The 22,559-nt window shown below is 40.6% G+C and overlaps 2 protein-coding genes across 9 annotated transcripts in view; both read right to left on the bottom strand.

Moving 5' to 3' along the window:
• Window positions 1–15,451, bottom strand: part of Nfatc3 (nuclear factor of activated T cells 3) — a 101,183-nt gene extending 85,732 nt beyond the window's left edge. For all 4 annotated transcript variants that reach the window (XM_046434688.2, XM_058575846.1, XM_046434689.2 and 1 more), the window contains exon 1: window positions 15,068–15,451. In XM_046434688.2, the coding sequence (XP_046290644.1) occupies window positions 15,068–15,170 (103 nt within the window). In that variant the 5' untranslated portion in view covers window positions 15,171–15,451. The remainder of the gene's footprint in view (window positions 1–15,067) is intronic.
• A 5,252-nt stretch (window positions 15,452–20,703) lies between these two features.
• Window positions 20,704–22,559, bottom strand: part of Dus2 (dihydrouridine synthase 2) — an 80,022-nt gene continuing 78,166 nt past the window's right edge. For all 5 annotated transcript variants that reach the window (XM_058575847.1, XM_046434465.2, XM_058575848.1 and 2 more), the window contains 3 exons: window positions 22,463–22,550; window positions 21,520–21,593; window positions 20,704–21,290 (listed from right to left, as the gene is read on the bottom strand). In XM_058575847.1, coding sequence (XP_058431830.1) covers window positions 21,053–21,290; window positions 21,520–21,593; window positions 22,463–22,550 — 400 coding nt within the window. In that variant the 3' untranslated portion in view covers window positions 20,704–21,052. The remainder of the gene's footprint in view (window positions 21,291–21,519; window positions 21,594–22,462; window positions 22,551–22,559) is intronic.

Genomic DNA, 22,559 nt, shown 5'->3' with positions numbered 1-22,559 from the left:
TGCACATAACAGGTACCCAATAATACTGGATTAAATATTTATCTAACACATATGCAAAAAAATAATTTAAAAAGTGATCAAAATGATAGGCTGTGTAAAAACAACTCTAGGATTTTCAATCACAAATTAAGCAATTTATTGAAAAAAAGCAAAGATCTGAAAGTTAGAGGTCCTAGGTCTTTGTTTTGATATTAACTAGTTAAATTATCCAGTTTGGTAAGTCAATGCGAACCTCAGTTTGTTCCTCACAAAATGAAAGGACTGAAATATAGATGGATACTATTTTGTAGTTTTTAGCAATGTCACACAAATAACAATAGAAATAAACTTAGATCTTGCTTAGTATGACATCAAAATACCTCTAAATGATCTCCTTGAAAGACTATAAAACATAAAATATTGATATCCCAAGCAGTTCAAACAAGTATAGAATTCTGAGCCTGGAAAGAGATAAAAATAAAATTAAAGGTGATAAGTTTGATGTTAATTTAGGTGAACACAATGACCGTGACCTTTGAGGACAGTTACAGACAAAAAGGAGCAGAAACTGAAGATAACATTAGCTGTGACTTTCAAACTGAATTTGGTCCAAGCAAGGAGGCACATACTGATAACCCCAGCAACTTGAGGTCAGCCTGGCAACCCCCTTTCTTCAATTAAAAAAATATAAAGAGATGGAGACCCAATTAGTAGAACAGCGCACTAGGTTCAAACCCCAGAAACTCCTCCACCAAAAAACAAAACAAAACAACAACAACAAAAAAACCTCCTGAATTTAGGTAAATAAAATAGAAAGAGAAACTACACAAATCCAACTGAAAGGTGACCAAGACTGACTCTGGCCATAGAACAAAGAGAATAAGGGAGATACAAGTCACTTTTGAGAAATGGCAAATTTTACTAATCAACTAACATATAAAAAGATAGCAATAAATTAAACAATTTTTTAAAAACCCAGGGCTGGAGGTGCTGCTCACAAGGCCCTGGGTTCCTTCCGTAACACCAAAGCAAAATTTTAAAAAATATTATGCCTTAGTAGTTTTTATTGGTTTATACATCTTACCCAACTTTATACTAGGAAATAAATCTAGAGAACCTAGAGCTTTCTACTTCTTGACTAAATCTCCAGCACCCTGCCTGTCCCCCACTTTTTTTTTTTAATTTGAGGCAGATTCTCATTAAATTGCCTAGGCTGGCCTCAACCTTGCAATTTTTCTGCCTCAGTCTCTCGAGTAGCTGGGATTATAGGCATATGCCACTGCATCCTGCTAGTTTTCATATGGTAATGCCCTAAACAGGTTTTTTTCTCAAATATGGCTATAAATATTTTTATTATAACTTGCTAAAAATATTATTTCTAAAAGGTCACCATTAAACATAAACAAAAAAGCTGATTTTTTTTTCTTACTATAGATTCTGTTGTCTGGTCTTCTTTTGATATTTCTGGTGTTCAGAAACCAGTATTTTTCCTCACTGTAGAAACACAGTAAAACACTCTATTTTTAATTTTTTTAATCAACATTAAAATGAATGTTAAATTGAATAATTTATATTAGCTAAACCAGAATTATTATTTTTGTTTACATAAAGTATAAAACACAGATCTCAGCATTCAATAGACAGTTAAATTGTAATCAAGAAAAATGTCTAAAACTAAATATACTGACCAAAATGATTAATACAATGTTGGGGAAATGTTCTATTACTTATTTTTTAGTATTCCTAGTAAAATAATAGTTATTTTACCTCATTTTAATATTTGTTGCTAGAATTTCTTATTTTGAGTAAGAATCATTAACATTAATTACTTACCTAATTTTTTAAAATACTTTTTCTGTGCATTACATAAAAAAAAAAAAAAGAAAAGTTTTGGCAAACAGTTAGTTATTAGAAAAATTTAACTGCAGAAATTTGAAAGATACTTTGAAGCTGTTAATGAAACTTTATTACAAAAAGCACACTGAAAGTTAATGTTTTATAGTCTGTATGACTATGTCATTATGATTCCAGTTAACCCATTGGTTATAACACTCATAATACATGCAAATAATATTTTCTAACCTGATCCTACAACAAATTTTTATCTCCTCCAATTTAAAAAAATTTTCTAAAATATGACTGAAACTTTTTGGATTAAAGTAGTAAATAATGATAAAAATGCAAATTTAAATGTGATTTTTTTGTAGATTGTTTTTCCTCCACAAAAAAAGGGAATACTTTCTATGTTATTTAATATCAAATTAAAATTTGACTATTATTTTCTACATATTTTTAACAATTAAAATATATTTGTTTTCTGCCAGGCATGGTGGAGCATGCCTGTAATGTCAACAGCTTTGGAGGTTAAGGCAGGAAGATCACAAGTTCAAGTACAGCTTCAGTAACTTAGCAAGCAAGGGCCTAAGCAACATAGTGACATCCTTGCCCTAACGGTTTTAATCAGAACTATTAAACTATTTCCTAGAGTTCTGGTTTAAGGGTATTTTTCTTTTTCTTTTCGGTGTGTGTGTGTGTATTGTGTGTGTGTGTTAAGCAAGCATGTTACTGCTGAGCTATATCCCCATCCCTTTTTCTTTTAATTTAATTTTGGGACAGGATCTGGCTAAACTGCCCAGGGTGGCCTCAACCTTGCAATCCTGAGCAGCTGGGATTACAGACATGCCTTTGCACTTGGAGCAAGGGAACTGTTTACTAAACTGAAGGTGGTACATGACCTATTAACGACCTATGAGAATTTTTTAATATATATTTTTAGTTGTAGATGGACACAATATTTTTATTTTTTTTATTTTATGTTGTGCTGAGAATCAAACCCAGTGCCTCAACGTGTGTGAGGTGCTCTACCACTGAGCTACAACCCCAGCCTACAATTTTTTAATATAATGAAAATGTCAGCATAATACCATGGAATAAAAGCTAAGCATTGTTTTGTATGAAATGTGTTCATTTTATGCATATAAAAATCCCAACACTCCAAGAACCTGAGGCAGGAGAATCACAGATTCCATGCCAGTCTGGGCAATTTAGGAAGACCCTATCTAGAAACAAAAAACAAAAAGGGATGGAGATGTAACTCGGTGGTAGAACACCCCTGAGTTCAATTCCCAGTACTGTTAAAAAAAAAAAGAGTGCTGCATTGAAACAGAAATATTTCTGGAGTGGGCATGGTGTCACACACCTATCATCCCAGCAGCTCAGGAGGCTGAAGCAGGAGGATTGTGCGTTCAAAGCCAGCCTCAGCAACTGAGCAAGGCCCTGAGCAACTCAGTGAGACCCTATCTCTAAACAAAATATTAAAAAGGGTTGGGGAGGGGCCGGGGTTGTGGCTTAGCAGTAGAGCACTCGCCTAGCATATGCGAGGCCCTGGGTTCGATCCTAAGCACCACATAAAAATAAAATAAAGGTATTGTGTCCAACTACAACTAACAAATATTTTTTAAAAAGTGGGGGGGGGCAGGGTAGGAATGTGGCCCAATGGTTAAGCACCCCTGAGTTCAATCTCTGGTACCCCCCCCAAAAAAGAAAATATTTCTAGACCAGGGCACAGTGGCATATATTTAAAATCCCACCAATTTGGGAGGCTGAGGCAGAAGAATTAAAAATTCAGTCAATTCAGCAAGACTCTGTCCCAAAAAATAAAAAGAGAGTCCAGGCACTGTGGTACTGAGACTCAGGAGGCTCAGAAAGAGAAGATTATAAGTTCAAGGCCAGCCGGAACAATTTAGACATCCATTTCAAAATAAAAAGGGTCCCAGCTTCAATCCCAGTACTATAGAATAAATGAATGCATTACATATTATATATGTACATATATATGTATACATACATATATGCATGTATATATTTTATATATGTGTGTGTTGAACCTTAGGGGTGCTAAACCACTTACTTACCTTAGGGGTGCTAAACCACTTACTTAAGAGATAAGTAAGTGGTTTAGCACCCCTAAGGTTCAACCCCCACTACCACACAGTAAGTATTTCTTTTTTTCCTTTTTCAATTTCTGTTTTTATTTTTTTCTTTTTCAATTTATTGGTGCATTACAATTGTTCATAATAATGGGATTTACTGTTACACATTCATACATGAAGACCACGTAACAATATAATTTGGCTAATATCACTCTTTAGCACTTCTCCCATTCTACCCATCTCCCACCCCTTGGTCCCTCCCTTTCCTCTACTGATCTTTCTTTGATTTCAATAAGATCCACTGCACCTTTCTTTTCCTTTTTTCCTCTCTAGCTTCCTCATGAGAAAACAAAGGATCCTTAACCTTCTGTTTGATTTATTTTGCTTAACATAAAGTTTCTAGTTCCATACATTTTCCTGTAACTGCCATAATTTCATTTTCCTTTATAGCTGAATAAAACTCCATTACGTATATACCACATTTTCTTTATCCATTCACCCTTTGATAAACACCTAGGCTGGTTCCATAGTTGGTTCTTGTGAACTGCACGACTATAAACATGGGTATCTATGTATCACTATAGTATGACAACTTTAATTTTTTTAATATTTATTTTTTAGTTGGAGTTGGACACAATACCTTTATTTATTTATTTTTATGTGGTGCTGATGATCAAACCTAGGGCCTTGTACTTTCTAGCAAGTGCTCTATCACAACCCCAGCCCCCAACGAATTTAATTTTTAAGGATAAATTCCAAGGAGTGGTATAGCTAGGTCATATGGAGGTTCCATACCTAGTCTTTTGAGGAACCTCCACACTGACTTCACAGTGGTTGTACTAAATTACAGTTTCACCTAAAAGCGTTCCTTTTTCTCCAATCCTCTCCAGCATTTATTATTTGTATTCCTGATGAATGCTTCTGACTAGTGTGAGATAAAACCTCAGTATAGTTTTGATTTGCATTTCCCTAATTGCTAATGATCCTGAACATTTTTTCATGTATTTGTTGGCCATTTGTATTTCTTTTTTTGACAAGAGTCTGCTGAATTAATTTGCACATATTAATTGGGTTATTTGATTTTCTGGTATAAAGTTTTTTGAGTACTTTATATATTCTAGATATCAATCCTCCATCTGAAGAATTGCTAGCAAAATCTTCTCCCATTTGGTAGCTTCTCTTCACATTCCTAATTGTTGCCTTTGCTATGCAGAAGATTTTTAACTTGATGTCAACCATTTACTGTTAGCATTATTTCCTGAGTTTTAGAGGTCCTACGGAAAAAGCTGTTGCCCCTGCCGATATACTGGAGTATCAATCCTACATTTTCTTCTAGAAGTTGTGTAGTTCAAAAGAAGTATTTCTTTCTTGGATCATGGTCAAAAAGGATTCAAAACTTTGTATTACAAAAGTTTTCAGCCACTCACAGTGGCGCATGCCTGTACCTCTAATCCCTGCACCTTGGAAGGTTGAGACAGGAGGATTCTGAGTTCAAAGCCAGCCTCAGCAACAGCAAGGTGCTAAATAACTCAAGTGAGACCCTGTCTGTAATTAAAATACAAAAAAGAGCTGGGGATGTGGCTCAGTGGTTGAGTGTCCCTGAGTTCAATCCCCACCCTGAAAAATAAAAAAAGTTTTCAAACATAACTAAAATATAGATAGAATAATGCCATATAAAAAATGGTGGAATGAGGCAGACATCATTACCCTAGGTACATGTATGACTGCACAAATGGTGCGACTCCACATCATGTACAACCAGAGAACTGAAAAGTTGTGCTCCATTTGTGTACAATGAAATGAAATGCATTCTGCTGTTATGTAAAACTAAGTAGAATTAAAAAAAAAAAAAAGAATAATGCCATACACCTGTCATCTAGCTTGAACACTTGTCCTTTTTTTCTTGAATGTTATTTTTACTGACAACCTTACTGAAAGGAAGTGACAAATATAAAGAAGTACTGAAAGCAGAGAAAATATCAAGTTCTCTTAAACCTCTTACAGTGAAATGAAATTTTTAAAGCAACATTTAGGTAAAACTTTCTATATTTTCCCCCAAAGACTTTCCTTATATAAAGGACAGGGTTAGGGCTAGAGCTGGAGCTCAGTGGTAGAACACTTGCCTTGCATGCGTGGGACCCTGGGTTCAATCCCCAGCACCACACAAAAAAATAAACAAAGATATTGTGTCCATCTACAACTAAAAAAATATTTAAAAAATAAACTTAAAAAAAATAAAGGACAGGATTAAAATTTGTATTTTTTAGTGTTTAGTATGATCTTACAAATGGTTTGCGGTTTGTTGTTGTTTTGTTTTGCAGTACTGGGTACTGAACCCCAGCCATTTTTAAATTTTATTTTGAAACAGGGTCAATAAAGTTGCCCAGGGGCTGGGTATATAGCTCAGTTGATAGAGTGCTTGCCTTGCATGCACAAGGCCCTGGGTTCAATCCCCAGCACCAATAAATAAACAAATAAGTAAGTAAATAAAGTTGCCCAGGTTGGCTTGGAACTCCTGCAATCCTTCTGTGCTGGCCTCCTGAGTAGCTTGGAATTACAGGCGTGTGATACTGCACCAGGCACAAATGGCAAAATTTGATATAAATTTCAGATCTTATTTGCTCTGTAATGTTCGCAAATCTAAAGAATTTATATCTATTATCTTTGTAAATAAATCTCATCAATTTTATAGATTAAAAATGTAGTCTTTAAGAGGAACCTCTCTAGCTTCATTTCATCATTAATTCAAAAGTGCAAGTGAACTGACAACACTTAATAAACATCAGATTGATGTACACAAGCAATATGCTCAAACATTTAAATGTTTTAAGGTAATCTCTTAAATTGCTAAACAACAAGTAAACTTTTCTGATCACACACAGATAACTAGAAAATAATTTCAAATAAAAAATACCTACTCAAAAGCATATCACAAGGACTGAGAAATGTAGCTCAGAGCATGCATGAGGCCCTGGGTTTGATCCCTAGTACTGCAAAAAATAAATTAATATGTCACAAGATCAGCTGACTTTGTATTTATGCACACCACTAACTTCACCATCCCACTGCTAATACACAAAATCAAAAGAAGAAATGAATTTTGTTAATCAGGCATACCACTAATTTTTCTCAATTTGTTAAATAAGTTTTATTTAGCCATGCACAGCGGCATATGCCTGCAATCCCAGCTACTCAGAAGGATGAGGCTAATTTACAAGTTCAAGGCCAGCCTGGACAACTTAAGAAGATCCTGTTCTCAAAATAAAAAATAAAAAAATAAAAAGGGCTAAGGATATATCTCCATGGTAAAGTGCCCCTGGTTCAATTCCCAGTACTGCAAAAAATTAAAGTTTTAAAAATTACACGCAACAGCAAATTCTATTAACTTCGCAGTATTATTTTTAAAAGTAAAGTTTTTTTTTATCCTAACCTAGCACCTCAAAGAGCTTGAAGAGCTTCTGAGTGCAATTTTAAATGTAAGCTTAAAAACATACAAAGAGCAGAGACTATTATAATTTTCCTTATTTTAATTGATGTATAATGATAAATAATAGTGAGATTTGTTATTATATATTCATGGCACATGACACTGATTATAAGTATATCCTCATATACCCAGTGTCTAGCTTCAATTATTTCTAAATAACATTTTTTCTGAATGTGATATTTACCAAGCTTTACTGTAAGATTTTTATAAAGCAATACTGAAATACATTTATATTTCAACTCAGCAAGGCCCTAAGCAACTTAGTAAGACCCTGTTTAAAAATAAAAAATAAAAAGGGCTGGGAATGTGACTCAGTGGTTAAGTGGCCCTGCATTCAATTCCTGGTACCAAAAAAAATAATAATAATAATATTAATCTGAATTAACCCAATTTCAGAGCTCACATAATCCTCTTTTTTGTTGTTGTTGTTTTTTAAAGTTTTAGGTGGACTCGATATCTTTATTTTAATGTGGTGCTGAGGACTGAACCCAGTGTCTCACGCGTGCTAGGCAAGCACTCTACCACTGAGCCACAACCCCCGCCCCAATTCTTATTTATTTTTAATTAAAATAAACAGTAAAAGCTGATGAAAATTTAACCCAAAATTAATACAAATTTTGAGACATTAAAATATATATTTTAAATGTTAAAACTCTCATCTGCTGCTGAAACATAAAACATAATGAAAATTGTACAATTTGTAGGAAAATGGACTCTTCAAGCTACTTCTCCAGTATACTAGGATTCTAGGACAGTTCAAACAAATTTCAGCTGTTGATAAGCAATACTACTTAAATCTTACAGCTCCAACTGTTCCTCTTTCCAAAAATTTGTCAAATTCAGACAAACAGGTGAAAGTCATCCAACATAAATATAGAAAATTACCTGAAAAGTTGAAATATATGCAGACCATTCCTATGTTTGATTTAAAATTATGGCTGATTAAAAAAAAAAAAAAAAAAAAAAAAAAAAAGCTTGCTCTGGCTTGTGATTCTCCTAAACCTCCCAGAACAAATTCACTCCTCTTAAATTCCACTGCTATTTGAACCTCATATGGCATGCCTGGGCAAATTTGATGACTTGGATTTAGTTTTAGAAGGTAGGCTTACTGCCAAATCTGCTGTATCTACTCCCCTGAACCATCAGGACAGCTTTAGCAGCACCTCCCTTATTTATGTTACTGCTCGAGCAGTCAACCTACCGCTCACTATCAAATGAGGCTCAAACTACTCAGGTTTCCTATCTCTTGAGAATAATATGACTGCCTTCACTATACTATGGCTTCCTCCACTCCACCCCTGTTTAAAATAAAACATCACCATTTCGGAACAATCTACTTCTCAACTAGCAATAAAGAGAGGCAAATCAGTAACATACGTCACTATCCTCTCTTAAAAGGTTTTCATTTTACGTATCAGTATTTATGACTCCCTGAACAAAAAAGGAATACATTTTCTCACCAAAAATGTCCTTAAGATCACACTTCACCAAAAAGTTACACATAGAGTGAACCTCAAAAGCAGAGTTTTGGACTGGGGTTGTGGCTCAGTGGTAGGGTGTTCGCCTAGCATTCATGAGGCACTGTGTTCAATCCTCAGCATCACATAAAAATAAAATTAAGATATTGCATCCACCTAAAACTAAAAAATAAATATATTTTTTTTAAAAAGCAGAGTTTGACTCTGCCTTCTATAAAAATACATACAATTTTAGGGGAAATTTATGATTGCCACTGAAAGGCAAGTCATAAGAAGAAGGTGATTCTACAATTTACCCCAAATTAATAACTTTAAAAGCTCATTAATGCTTAAGATGCAGGCCTTATTGGATACCCACAATTTCTTGGCCATGTACATAATACACAGGTTTAACTTTTACATTATCTAATAAAGCTGTAGTATAACGTCTATTAATACTTCAGAATACATACCAAAATATTCCTTCTGTATTAGCAAATGGGAAAACTTAACAAAGTGCAGGAATACCAAAGCATACATGGTCAATTTTTTTTTAATATTTTATTTTTTAGTATTTGGCGGACACAACATCTTTGTTTGTATGTGGTGCTGAGGATCGAACCGGGGCCGCACGCATGCCAGGCGAGCGCGCTACCGCTTGAGCCACATCCCCAGCCCATGGTCAATGTTTTTAAACACAACAATATGACACTGAATTTTCTTCCCCTGAGTTCTTCCTCATACTCACTAAAACTCATTTATTCACTAATCTCCACCATGAAACTCTGCTAATAACTACAGAAACATCCTCCAATCCCAATCAAGGAAGCATTTCATTGAAATATTTAATTATTTTTCCAAGTGAAATGGTGAAATATTTATCACTGACTCTACTTAATACATATTCTCACTGCATTCAAGTCTACAGAAAAAGGTGGCCTATGGTATGAAAATATGGATTAGCATCCTTTACAGTAACTAATGAGATGTACAAATATACCATTAAATTTCTACAGGAAACCACACAAACAACTTCCCTTTTTTAATCCTAATTTAAATATCCACTTATACTTACAATGGTTAGCAAACCAACCACCTTTCACTCCCTACAGCAGCAGGAACAATTCAAAAAAGGGGAAAAACAATTAAAAGCAAAAGACTTGGGTGGGCATGGTGGCACAAGTCTATAATCCCAGCAGCCCAGGAGGTCGAGACTGGTCAGCCTCAGCAACCGTGGGGCACTAAGCAACTCAGTGAGACTTTGTCTCCAAATAAAATACAAAACAGGACTGGGGATGTGGCTCAGTGGCTGAGTACCCTTGAGTTCCATCCCTGGTACCCCCCCAAAAAGGGAAATGACCTGGCCGGAGTTGTAGAGTGCTTGCTTAACATGTGAGGCACTGAGTTGGATTCTCAGCAACGTACATGAATAAATCAAGGTCCATCGACAACTAAAATAAATAAATAAAAAGCAAATGACCTTCAGTACTTACACTTACTTGGTAAAATATGAGAAAAGAAGTAACATTTAAAGAATAAAGACTAGAATTAAGAGAATTTTAAAAAACAGATAAAATGTCTAAAACCAAATTTGACAACTAGCAGGGGTGGGGGGAACCAGCCTATTGTGTTACAAAAAAAATGTTAACTACCATTAAAGAGCATCAAAATAAAACCCTTGAGTAAAAAATAAAACTGAAAAATGAGAAAATGATCTAAGAGGCAATAAATTATAATGAACACATAGAACAGATCTCCAAGCACAAGACAAAAACACTAAATCATAGTCTTAAACAATCACCCAAGCTGGGCGTGGTGGCGCATGCCTGTAATCCCAGTGGCTTTGGAGGCTGAGGCAGGAGGACCACTGGTTCAAAGCCAGCCTCAGCAAAAGTGAGGCACTAAGCAACTCAGTGAGACCCTGTCTCTAAATAAAATACAAAATAGGGCTGGGATGTGACTCAGTGGTCGAGTACCCCTGAGTTCAATCCCTAGTACCAAATAAATAAATAAATAAATCGATCATCCGAGAAAAGTTCCTCAATTTCACGTGAAAAAACTTGTGTTACAAGTTTTTTTTTTTTTAAATAATAGCTGGCAAAATTAAATCTTATAATAAAGTTTTTTACAAAAATATGTATTATATCTAAGATATTGCTTCTTTTAGGAAACTGCAGTAGGTTAAGATACTACACAGTGTAGTATACATTCCTCCCAGTGACTCTCGTTGAAGATTAGAAAATCAATATTTCACAATGAAACTCTGAATTTGCAAAATAAAGTTTATTATAACATCAAAGTTAGATATATATTTAGTACACCAAAATAGGGTATCAGAAGCTGGTCTTTACAATGGCAAATAATGAAATTAATATTAAACAGGTACCTATTTTAAAGTCCCTATTTACTATTGAGGGGTAGGTATCATCAATTTGAAGCTGGGTACAAGAAGAAAGTCTAATAAAATAGTTTTCCCATTTTAACTGGGAAAATCAGAGGAAGCACTGGGAGCTAAAACAAAAATAAAAAACAACTAAAGACTCTAGAGTCTTAAATTTTCTTCAATGGGAAAAAAATCTCAAAACACCTCAATAAGCAAAACATTAAAAAAAAGTCAATCACATATATATATATTTTTTTTTCAATGCTATCAAGTACGCCACAAATCATCTACTGTGTAGAAGCTTTAGCAAGCTTGCTTAGCACACACATTAAATTCAGCCCTTTAGATTGGCTTTACTCTCTATCTCCTCCTCCCACCAAACATTTTTCAAAAATATTTTCCCTGTATGAAAATTTAGATGTGCCCCCCCCCCAAAAAAAAGAAAGAGAAATAAAAAAAAAATTTAGATGTGCTAAGTACCCTCAAACCTTTTGAGAGATGAATACCCACTGCAGGCCCAAATTATCATGATTTGTACCTTATGAAATTAAACCAACAAAAGCCAAAGAACTGAAACAACATCATTAACTTCATCTACTAGGAAAAAAATGACTGACTCAAAATTTTACATGGGGGGTGTGGGGATGTGGCTGAGTGGTAGAGCGCTTGCCTAGCACATGTGAGGCACTGGGTTCCAGCCTCAGCACCACATAAAAATAAATAAATAAAATAAAGGTATTGTGTCTATCTACAACTTAATATTTTTTAAAAAATTTTAACATGGTATTTATTTATTAATTAAATAAATATCAGGTGCCTACTACATCAAAGCAGTGTGCTAGCCACAACGAAGAACAATATAATTATTAACAACATACAAACACTAACCCTCCTCTCAAGGAACTTCCATTCCAGAGAGGAAAAGAATCCAAAACCAGGTAAATACATTTAAACAATACATTTAAATCAATTCTCCAATTTTATTCTCATGGCCTACCTCACTGCATATACCTTCAAAAAAGCATTCAGTTAATCTACTTAATTCCTTTAAAGTACATACTGTACTCATAATTACACTTGTCAGTGCTGTTCAGCAGCACTATTCACAATAACCAAAAGATGGAACAGCCCAAATATCTATCACTGGATGAAGAGATAAATATATTGTGATGAGTTATATGTTCACAAAGGAATACTACTTAGCTCTAGAAAGGAATGCAGTATGCATACATGATAGACAGTGAACAAACTATGAAAACATCTTAATTGAAAGAAATCAGAGACAAAAGGTTATATATCATATTATTTCATTTATATGAAATACACAGAATGAATCAATCCCTGGAAACATACTGTGCTCATAATTACACTTATCAGATTGTTGGTAGCCAAAGGCTGGGAGGGGAAGAAGAATGAGGTTTAATGGGTACAAGTTTTCTTTTGGGGTAATGAAGATGATCTGGAATTAGAAGTGGTAAGGCACAATACTATGAGTGTACTAAATGACAGTAAATTGTTGATTTGAAAATAGTTTACTTATTCACATGTACTTCACCTTAATTTTTAAAAACTTTACCAGTTAGAAAAGCGGACTTTTTTTGTCATAAATAAAACTACTCATTTTACCTTTAGTAACATCAATTATAAATCAAGACCCATTTTAATATCAAACGTTTATTTGCAGGGGGCAACTGGCATTCACCTGTAATACCAGCTACTCAGAAGGCTCAGGTAGGAGGATCATACAATTAAGGCCAGTCTCAGCAATTTAGGGAGACTGTGCCTCAAAATAAACAAGGGCTGGGGATGTGGCTCAGTGGTTAAGTGTCCCTGGGTTCAATCCCTGGTACCAAAAAAATAAGTAAAAAATAAAAAGCCAGGCATGGTGGTGCACATCTGTAATCCCAGAAACTTGGGAAGACTTGAGCAGGAGAATTGCAAGCTCAAGACCAGCCTCAGCAACTTAGCAAAGAACCTGTCTCAAATAAAATGTAAAAAGGGTTTAAGATAAAGCCCAGTTAAATTCCCACTACCCTTAAAGGAAAAAAAAAAAAAAAAGGCTACCCCCCAAAAATAAAAAATGTAACTCAAGTTGGCAGAGCACCCTGGGCTCAATCCCCAGTACCACAAAGAAAAAAGGTGTTTTTTTTTTCTTCTGATGTACATACAATTCCTACTTAGATGACAACACCCTTTTAAAATTCATGTTTGGTTAACACCTTTATTAATTATATATTTAGTGTATAATTGACCCTAGCAAAATCTGTGCCTAGGAAAGTTGGTATCAATTGTTTATCTTCTTTATAACATACTCAAACACTTTGTTTTTATTTTGTTTAGTCCCAATAATCTGAGTACAATTTAATGCCACCCTCTCCACAAATTCCACTTTTCCTGTTTCTTCCTCTGTTACAAAATACATCATGAGTCAATCTGCCTAGTTATTTGGACTATGTGTTTCCTCCAACTATTTCCCCAACTCCTGAGGAGCCAGTCCTTTTTGCATCAAAGTAACACCACATTTAACATAATAGATGCTCAAATGTTGGTGGAACTGAAAAGAGCCAGCACCATGCCTGCCTGTACCCAGAGGCTGAGGCTGATGAGTTCAAAGCCAACCTCAGCAAAAGCAAGGCACTAAGCAACTCAGTGAGACCCTCTCTAAATAAAATACAAAATAGGGCTGGGGATATCAGTGGTGGAGTGGCCCTGAGTTCAATCCCCGGTACAAAAAGAAAGAAAATGGAAAAGAAATGCAGCCAATAAATAACTATTGCAAATTACTTATTTATTTGAAAAAGACACCTAAACATAAAGAATAAAAAGATCTGATAAAACAAGTATTGAAGCGCCCAGAGAATTCTTATGCCTCACATTCAGGTAAATTTCCAATTCAACTCTAGAGAACCATCTGTTAAACATCAATATTTACATGAAGTAATTCACCTAAATACCCAGAAAGAATAAATAGGGATTACCCTACCCATCCACTTTTTTGAGTTCTCCTGCATATGTAACTGAACTTAATGAACCACAGTATTCCAAACCAGGTCATAGGAGAATCCCAAGTTCCCAGTCGTCCTGTTTCTATTTCCTGATTGGTCTGACCTGCAAGAATTACAGTGTCCAGCTTTCCCAATTTACGATATCTTTTAAAATGTTCTAAGGAGAGAGCTTTCTCTTAAAACAAGACTTTCAGAACTTTCTAGGATAATTATGAAAAAGATATCCTACTTTAAAACAAAATAAAACAAAACTTACACTTTCCTGTAGCAAGAAAACAGTTTTCAGATAAATTCCGTTATAATTACACTCCGAATTAGGTATAGGCCATAAACTTGCACAACTGAAAGTTATCCCGAAAGCATTACTCCCCTAGCAACGTAGATTTTTAAAAACAGTACACGAATTTTAAAAGAATCCTACCCCTCAAATACGCCTCTTTAAAAAAAAAGAATTTTTAAAACAACCTAGCACAGATGAAATACCAAGTGAGCCTCACATAACACTGGGATAACATTTTCTCTGCACCACGCTGGCAAAGGAGCGACAACCAGACGCCACTTGGGCTGCGGCCCCGACCCTCGGCCTCCAAACCCCGGGTATGCACCCGCCACTGGCGTCCGGGAGTCAAGTTCCTCCCTAGTTTGCTTCACAGGCAAGCGAGCAGCCACTTCCATGGTACAGCAACTCACACACCTCCTCAGCTCTTTAAATTTGTCTTTACCCAGTACGCTCACTCACACCAGGTTAACAGTGCCCGAACAATCGGAGAACCAGGCAAAAGCGAGCTCGCACGTTCCTCAGTCCCGCCTGGCCCGGCACCCACCTGCAGGCCGCGAGCCCGGGGGCGGCGGCGCCGGCGCCCCGTCCTCGCCAAAGACGAGTTTGAAGTCGAGCTCGTCGTGGGTGCCACAGTTTGCAGTAGTCATCGGCGTGGCCCGGAATGCCGCGGCTCCTCCTCAGGCGGCGGCGGCGGCGGCGGCAGCGGGCTCCTCAGCGCCGCTTCATGCCGGGCCGCGCCGGCCAGGAGGTCGTGGCTCTTCGGCAAACTTTCCGGGCGTGGCCCGCCACGTTGAGCGTTTCGTTTCGAACTAGAAAGCTGGCAGTGCGTCGAGAAGCAGTAGGAGCTGCAACCGCCGCCAGTTGCGGTGTCTAAGTCGCCACCGCCGCCTTGGCCAAAGTTCCCCGCCCCCCCCCCCAAGAATCGCCGCCACCACCGCCGCTGCTGGCGCGCGCCCGCGCCGTACCGCGCACCCGGCCCCGCCCCCTGCCGCGCGCCCATCCGACCGGGCCACTCATAGGCCGGCAGCGCTGCGGGCCCCGCCCCTCGCCAACCTATCGTGTGACTTCCCTATCTGCGAGAAGGAAGTCACGTGAATATGGACTCGAAGGCCTTGTTGCCTCCCGGGAGTTGTAGTTACGCCTCTGTTCCCTCTGGAACTCCTAAACCAAGCCCGTGTTAGAGCCCATAGTCCTCTTCAGTTGCATTAGGGAAACCACCACAGGTCAATTGGAGAAGATGCCTTTCCTCATTAGGCAGAGTTCACGTCGAGGAAGGAGCACCAATAGGGTTATAGGTTTGATGATGGGCGGCCGTTTAGAGTTACTACTGATGACAGGATTTAAAGAATGCATGGTGGCCCGCCTGGGCGGCACACGCCTTTAATCCCCACACCTCGGAAAGCTGAGGCTGTGTGATCTTGAGGTCAGCGTGAGCAAAAATAAAAGCCGCTGAGCGCGGTGGCGCACGCCTATTATCCCAGCGACTCAGGTGGCAGAGGCTGAGGCAGGAGTATCGCAAGTTAAAAGCCAGCCTCAGCAACTTAAGCGGGACCTTGTTTCAAAATAGAAAATAAAAAGGACTGGAGACGTAGCTCAATGGTTAGGCGCCCCCTGGGTTCAATCCCATCCCTCCATCCCAACTTCAACGGTGGAATTTCGAAAGAGCAGGGACTGAACGGAGGCTCCAGGTAAGGAGTGGATGGAGCCCAAGGAAATGGGTAGCAACAGACCCTCTACGGTGGAGTGGGGCCCGCGTCTTGATGGTTGCACCTTTGTCTGCCCCACTAGCCTGCCTTGCTTGGAAGCAGCGTGTGCATTCTAGAATTCATCCAAAAGACAGAGGGGCAGGGTTTATCTCCCTATCAAAGTTGAGCAGGCAGAGCAGGGAACTCCTTGTGAGCTCGGGCCACTCACAGCTTTGACCTCTACATCCCCATACACAGCCATGAATGCAGGAGGGATCTTGTCCCGTCCATCCCCAGAGGCCTGCCTTCTCCTAGGACAGCCCAAGACATTGCCTCCTGGGTCTGGGGACTCTGAGCCTGGGCTTGTTTACTTGGGGATCCACTGAGGCTCAATAGTAGACAGGGAGTCAGGAGAGGCACTAATGATGGTCTCCCCAGGCTCCTTGCCCCTGGCAAAAGGCCCACAGGGCATAGTATCTCCTGAAGAGCGTTACTGGAGGAACCCATGGTGCTGCCTCAAGAGGCTTGAGTGTAGATGGGAGGCCTGAAAAGTGCCACCTCACAGGGCCTACAGCATACCCACACCACCCACAAAAACCCCTGGGAGAGGAGGCAAGGTGGAGCTCTTTGTAGAGATCTCAGTGACTCCTGAGCTATCAGGGAGCCCTAGGGGGAACCTAACTAGGTCAGGAGAACTAGGAATGTCCTGAGCATGTGAGACATTCATCTTGGACCAGTTCATTCCTGCCCAGTGCTGTATGCCTTTACCTACTCTGGATCTGGGGATGCAGAGATAAATTAAGTCTCCCTTCAGGGGTCAGGGGAAGGGTAACAGCAAATCTCTAATTACTGTGCAAAGAGATTAGAGCTGTGCCAGCAGTTCTGAAAAGGTTCAAAATTCCCTGGCTGCAGGACCTTCATAGGGTAGGTAAGAACAGGAGATACAAGCAAGAGGTAAGAAAGGTTGATCCAGGCAAAGAACAGACTTCCAAAGACTTGGAGACCAGAAAGTACCTGCAATAAGCAGTAGACAAAGGGGAAGCTGGATGTGTGGGCAGAGATCTATAGGCCACTGCAAGATGCCTGGATTTATATCCTGAGGACAGTAGAGAGCTATGGAAGGGTTTAGAGCAAGGGTATTACATGATCAGAATTCTGGATGGAATACTGGAATGGGGAGTTGGGTGGGGTTAAAGGCAGGAGATGACAAACTGACCAACTAGGGGGAAAAATGGCTTTAGGTAGAAAGTTCTTCCCAACAAGCAGTCCTGCCTTCAGAGAATCTCCAACCTGGAGCCCAAATGCCATTCCAGCTCTGTAGCCCTCTGCCTCAAGTTAACGGCCCACCTATTAATACCACATGCAATATGATCCTGATATAGTGTAAGGTGCCAAAAGCTTAGTCAGCTCACCTCCCCACCGCACAAAACTTACAGCAACTTCAGGATGAATCCCCTTCCCCACCATTATACACATACCTCCCAGGTTGTCATCTGCATTTAGAAAATAGACCCTTATCCCAGGTCTTCTTTCCCTCCAGACACGATTTCACCTGAACCAGGAGCTCAGCCAATCAGACCAAAGGGCAGGCAAGAGAGAGATCCAGGGCCTGCCAGCTCCTTCATCCCTACACCCCAATTGGACCACAGACAAAATGTAGATGGCTTTAAAAATTCTCCCATTTATTAAATGCTCAGCAATGCAAGGATTGAGCATCTGGAGAACACTTAGAATGGGTCATGTTGTGGGGCAGACTTCTGGTCTGTAATAAACTGAGAATTTAACAAGGAGTGATGAGGTCTGGGGCAGGAGTGGCCACCAACTGCAGGGAGCAATTGGTTTTGTTTAAAAAAAAAAAAAAAAAAGTAACAATGGCCAGGATGCTGCAGGTTATGAAGGGACCTATAAACACACACCCAAAAATGCATACTGTTTCCACCCCCTTTCCCAGCAAGGGCCAAGATTTCCCCTCATTACCTCTTTATAAGACAAGTTCCAAAGGCCCTGCAAGTCGTCTGATCCACTCCTTACCTAAGAGCACTATGAAATGAAAGCCCAGGAGCCAGGGAAGTAGAATGCAGGAACACCCTTCTCCCTCATGTGTGAATGCCAGCCAGGCTTGAATATCAGATAGACATTTCTTTTACCAGCTGCCACAGGCCTGGTCCTGAGGTCCCACTGTTGAAGGTTCTGTGTCCTCAAAGCCATAGGATGGTATAGTTTAGTCCAACCCAGCCCCTTGTTTCACTCCAGGGGGAAACAGGAGGCTTGGCGGAAACTCAATTTAAACAAGTTCCTCCTCTCCATGCCATGAATCTCTCATCTGAAGCTCTTAGTTTAGTCTTCTGTGCTTGCTCCCCAACCCCCAGGCCAACACTGGCCATAAAGGACATAAGGACTGCCCTTGTGCAGCTCCCAAATCAGGGTGGAAAGGATAAGACCAGCCAACTACACCTCAGAAAGTTAGCTGCTGGAGTCAGCACCGGGTGCTAGGATAGGTCAGCACTTTGTCCTCACTAGGTAGAGGGGTTTGGTCTCAGTCCAGAGGGCAGTCTCAAGATATCCAGGGAGGCCCTAAGATAAGGAACTATAGATCTAAGAGATTTCCCCATCACCTTTGCACAAATCCAGTCTTCTTTAGATACCATTGGAAATCCTGCCACCTTCTCCAATCTGATTCACCTCTCCCTCTTGTGCTCATATCAAAACCTTCAGTCGGCTGGGGTTGTGGCTCAGTGGTAGAGCACTTGCCTAGTATGTGTGGGGCACTGGGTTAGATTCTCACCACCGCATATAAACAAATAAATGAATAAAGGTCCATCAATAACTGATAAATATTAGAGAAAAAAAAAAACAACCTTTTGTCCCTAAAATATGATGAGTTAAGGGAAAGGCCTCAAAAGTGGGTAAATGGATGAATAAGTGTTGAGCTACTAGCCCAGAAAGGGGTCTGGGGGTTTTAAGTGGCCTAATTTAAGGTAGGCATGGTCACTAATGGTGGGTAAAGTCTTTAGGCCTATCTAAGGCTCTCAGTCCCAGGCTTTGGGCAGGTTACCACTGAGGTGCAATGAGGACCTCATATTCAACCAGGACCTGTTTTTTTTTGTTTGTTTGTTTGTTTTTATTATTTTTTTAGTTGTTGATAGACCTTTATTTTATTTATTTTTATATGTGGTGCCAAGAATCGAACCCAGTGCCTCACACGTGTCAGGCAAGTGCGCTACCACCGAGCCCCAGCACCCCAGTCCCTCAACTAGGACCTATGCCAAACATCCTCAGTCAACAGACATAAAGTAACCAGCCCCTCCCTACCTGACTCTAGTGAATGAGCCTCTCCCCTATGCCCTCAGAGGCTCCAAACTCCAGCCTCTATCTTAATGGAACTCTATCCCTGCCTGTCCTTCCCCATGGCCCAGCAATGAACCTAACCCTGACGGGGAAGGAGACATCCCCAGGAAAACCACACTGACAGGAGAAAAGATCAATGGCCATTCCCATCGGAGGGGTGGGATTTAGTGCCTCCCCAGTGACAGAGGGGGCTCCACTGGGGCTATTCTGTCTGCGCAGCTCCAAGGCTCTGGGAGGTAGCTGGGATTGAGTATTCTTATCTCAACACAAAAAAAGCAAGTGTGGGTGACAGGGAAGGGCAGCACTGGGACTAGGACAAAGCCTCACCCACCAAACCCTTGACTCAGAGACCCATGGAAACAAGGGCTACTGGCTAGAAAGGGGGCCAGACCCTAGGTCAGGTTGCCACAGAGCCATTAGGTTGATCCAAGGGAGATGTAGGGAAGATAGCCTTGGCCCAGAGGGGAATCCTCCCCTCATAGTGCCTACAAAAGCCGAGGACACACAGCATGTTTACAGCAGAGGAAATGGGGGCGGAGCTGGGCAGAGACCTTTGGTCAGAATGCCCCTCCCAGTAAGTGGGGGAGGCCCCAAGAGATGAGGTAGTGGCTGATTGTTTGCTTCTCACTGCCAAGAGGAAATTAAAGTGAATCTGCCACTTCCTTCCGCCCCAAGTTGGTTGGGGAGGGGGAAGAGTGGGTGTGACCTGTGAATGCAATAGCCAAACTGCTGTCACCCACAGCTTCCAGTACCCACTATATAAAGCAGGTCTGAGCTCCAATCACCTTTCAGGCTTAAAGACTGAAGAATCAGATCAACACTCCCCACCCCACTGGGCTGGTCACTTAATGGGGCAGCAGACACCCTAGTCCTTTCCCAAATTCTACTGAATTTACCTTTTTTTTTTTTTTTGTAAGAATTTACTTTTTCTTTCTAAGGAAAGTCAATTAATGCCTAACACCTCATGTTTCCTACGTTAGAATGGGTCTCTTGGACCTTCTTAGGTCACCCAAGTCTGGTGGGCCTTAAAGTTGATAGCCCATCCCCCAGCTCCATCATACCCATAAGGATGTGCAGGGGACATGCTTTGGAAGCTACATTTCTTCACAAAGGGTGGGAGTAGAATAATCATGCTAGGACACAAGTCTATGTGTGAAGATGCCCAGGGCTGAAGCAGTCAGCCATGGGTAACAGTAGGAAGGTGTCTTTATTGCACTGTACCAATGTCAAATTAGGGATAAACCACCTGAAAAGCTCCTGTTTTCAAAGACAATACTCAAATCACTAGGAACTTGGCCCTGCCAGTCAGAAGAAATGCGATTCACACCTGGGCACTCCTTGGCCTGTGTTCTAGACTGATGACCTAGTCCTGGACCTCCTACACTCTTGCCAGGCAGGGCCAGCAAACTGAACAAGTGGCATTTGGTTCATGCTCCAGTATCAAGGCCACCTCAGTGCCACACCCATGGAGAGGGTTACCATGGCAGGGACAGTAGTCACCAACCTTCCAGGGTTCTCTTTTCACCACTTCCCAATGTCACAAAGGGCTTCTTGCATAGCTCCTTAGGCAGGGCTGGCTCCTGAGTTCTGGGGCCTCCAGAGTCTTGGTCAAGAGCCTCCCGCTTGCGTTTGTACAATGAAAGGCTCTCCTCACCAAGCCGACCCTCAGGGAGGCCCTGGCTCCGCAGACAGACGATGGCTGCAGTCTGTTCCGCCAATTTCTTGGACTTGTCCCTGGGCAGATGAGTAATAGGGAAATAAGACAGGTGGGCAGGTTGCAGGATGAAAGGCCAGGAATTCTTACTCTTATACACCCTTAGCAGAGATTCTGATAAAACTGAATAAAGTGTCATCATACAGGGCCATCAGTGCTCAGGCACACCATCCACCCAACCCTCCCAGACCAATGCTGGATTCAGGACCTCCCACCCCAAGCCTCACGCCCTCTGATAAGAAAACTCACCACAAGGTGGACTGGTACTTTTGCTCTGCAACAGTGACAACGGAGCAAAACATGCGATCTAGCGGTCCTTGAACCTGGTACAGAGGACAAAGGAAAAAGGGCTGATTGCCCTCAAGGCCCACCTGCCCCATCGCATCAAAGGGATGCAACTGAAGGCTGTCTATTCATATGCTCCTCCCATGTAAAAGGAGGTGCGTCTTCTAAGGAAAAAAAGCCACCTATACAAATTAACAACGACACCATGTGTGACCAAATTTCTGTCATGAACCCAAACAAAGGGCTGTCAAGTCCTTAACTGCCTGCGAATATGGGACCTCCTCCTACTGAGTTTACCAGATGGCAAAGGGGTGAAAGAGGACGTGGGTGGGGACAGAGAAGATACATCTGGAAGACCAGGTGATATGGATGAGTGGATGAGACCTGAAGCAGCAAGGCATATGGGAGGTCACATGCTCCATGCTGAGGGTCTTGGGTTAGATCCTACAGGCACTGGGGAGCTGATAACTTGAGCAAGAGAGACAGAGGTTAGATTTATGTTGCAAAAGTCACTCTGGCAGAAGGGGACACAAGGCACAGAAGGTACAAGCCTGTCTGGAAGAGGCAGAGCAGCCTAAACAAGGAATGACCAAAAGAAGTGAAGCAAAGTTTTAATCTCAAGGTTTCCACACCACAGGCCCCATGTCTAGGCCCCAGTTCTGTGCCCCACTGGCTAAGGTCCAATCCAAAGATATACCTGCCAGGTTGGACAATAGTCCAAGGTCAGAGGGGAAGGGCTATCAGCAACTGACCCAGCCACAAGCAACTTCTGCATGCCTAGAGGGCAAAGCTAGACACTAGCCAAATAGTCTAGAATTCAGGGTATGAACTGTGGGTGTACTAGGCGATGGCACCACTGGAGGGAGCACCATGGCTGGTTGCAGGGCAGTCACAGCTAGGAACTCACCGTCTCATAAACAGGCTGTGCCAACTTCTCTCTCCGGCACCATTCCAGCAGGCACATCTTGGGGGTGATCTGGGGTGGATAAGCTCTCCTATGGAAA

Source organism: Marmota monax, unplaced genomic scaffold, assembly GCF_021218885.2.
Source record: "Marmota monax isolate L192 unplaced genomic scaffold, Marmota_monax_Labrador192_F-V1.1 WCK01_AAM20220418_F8-fsc00024, whole genome shotgun sequence".
NCBI lineage: Eukaryota > Metazoa > Chordata > Mammalia > Rodentia > Sciuridae > Marmota > Marmota monax.
The sequence above is the reverse complement of the archived record's forward strand: the minus strand, read 5'-3'. Positions and strand labels throughout refer to the sequence as shown.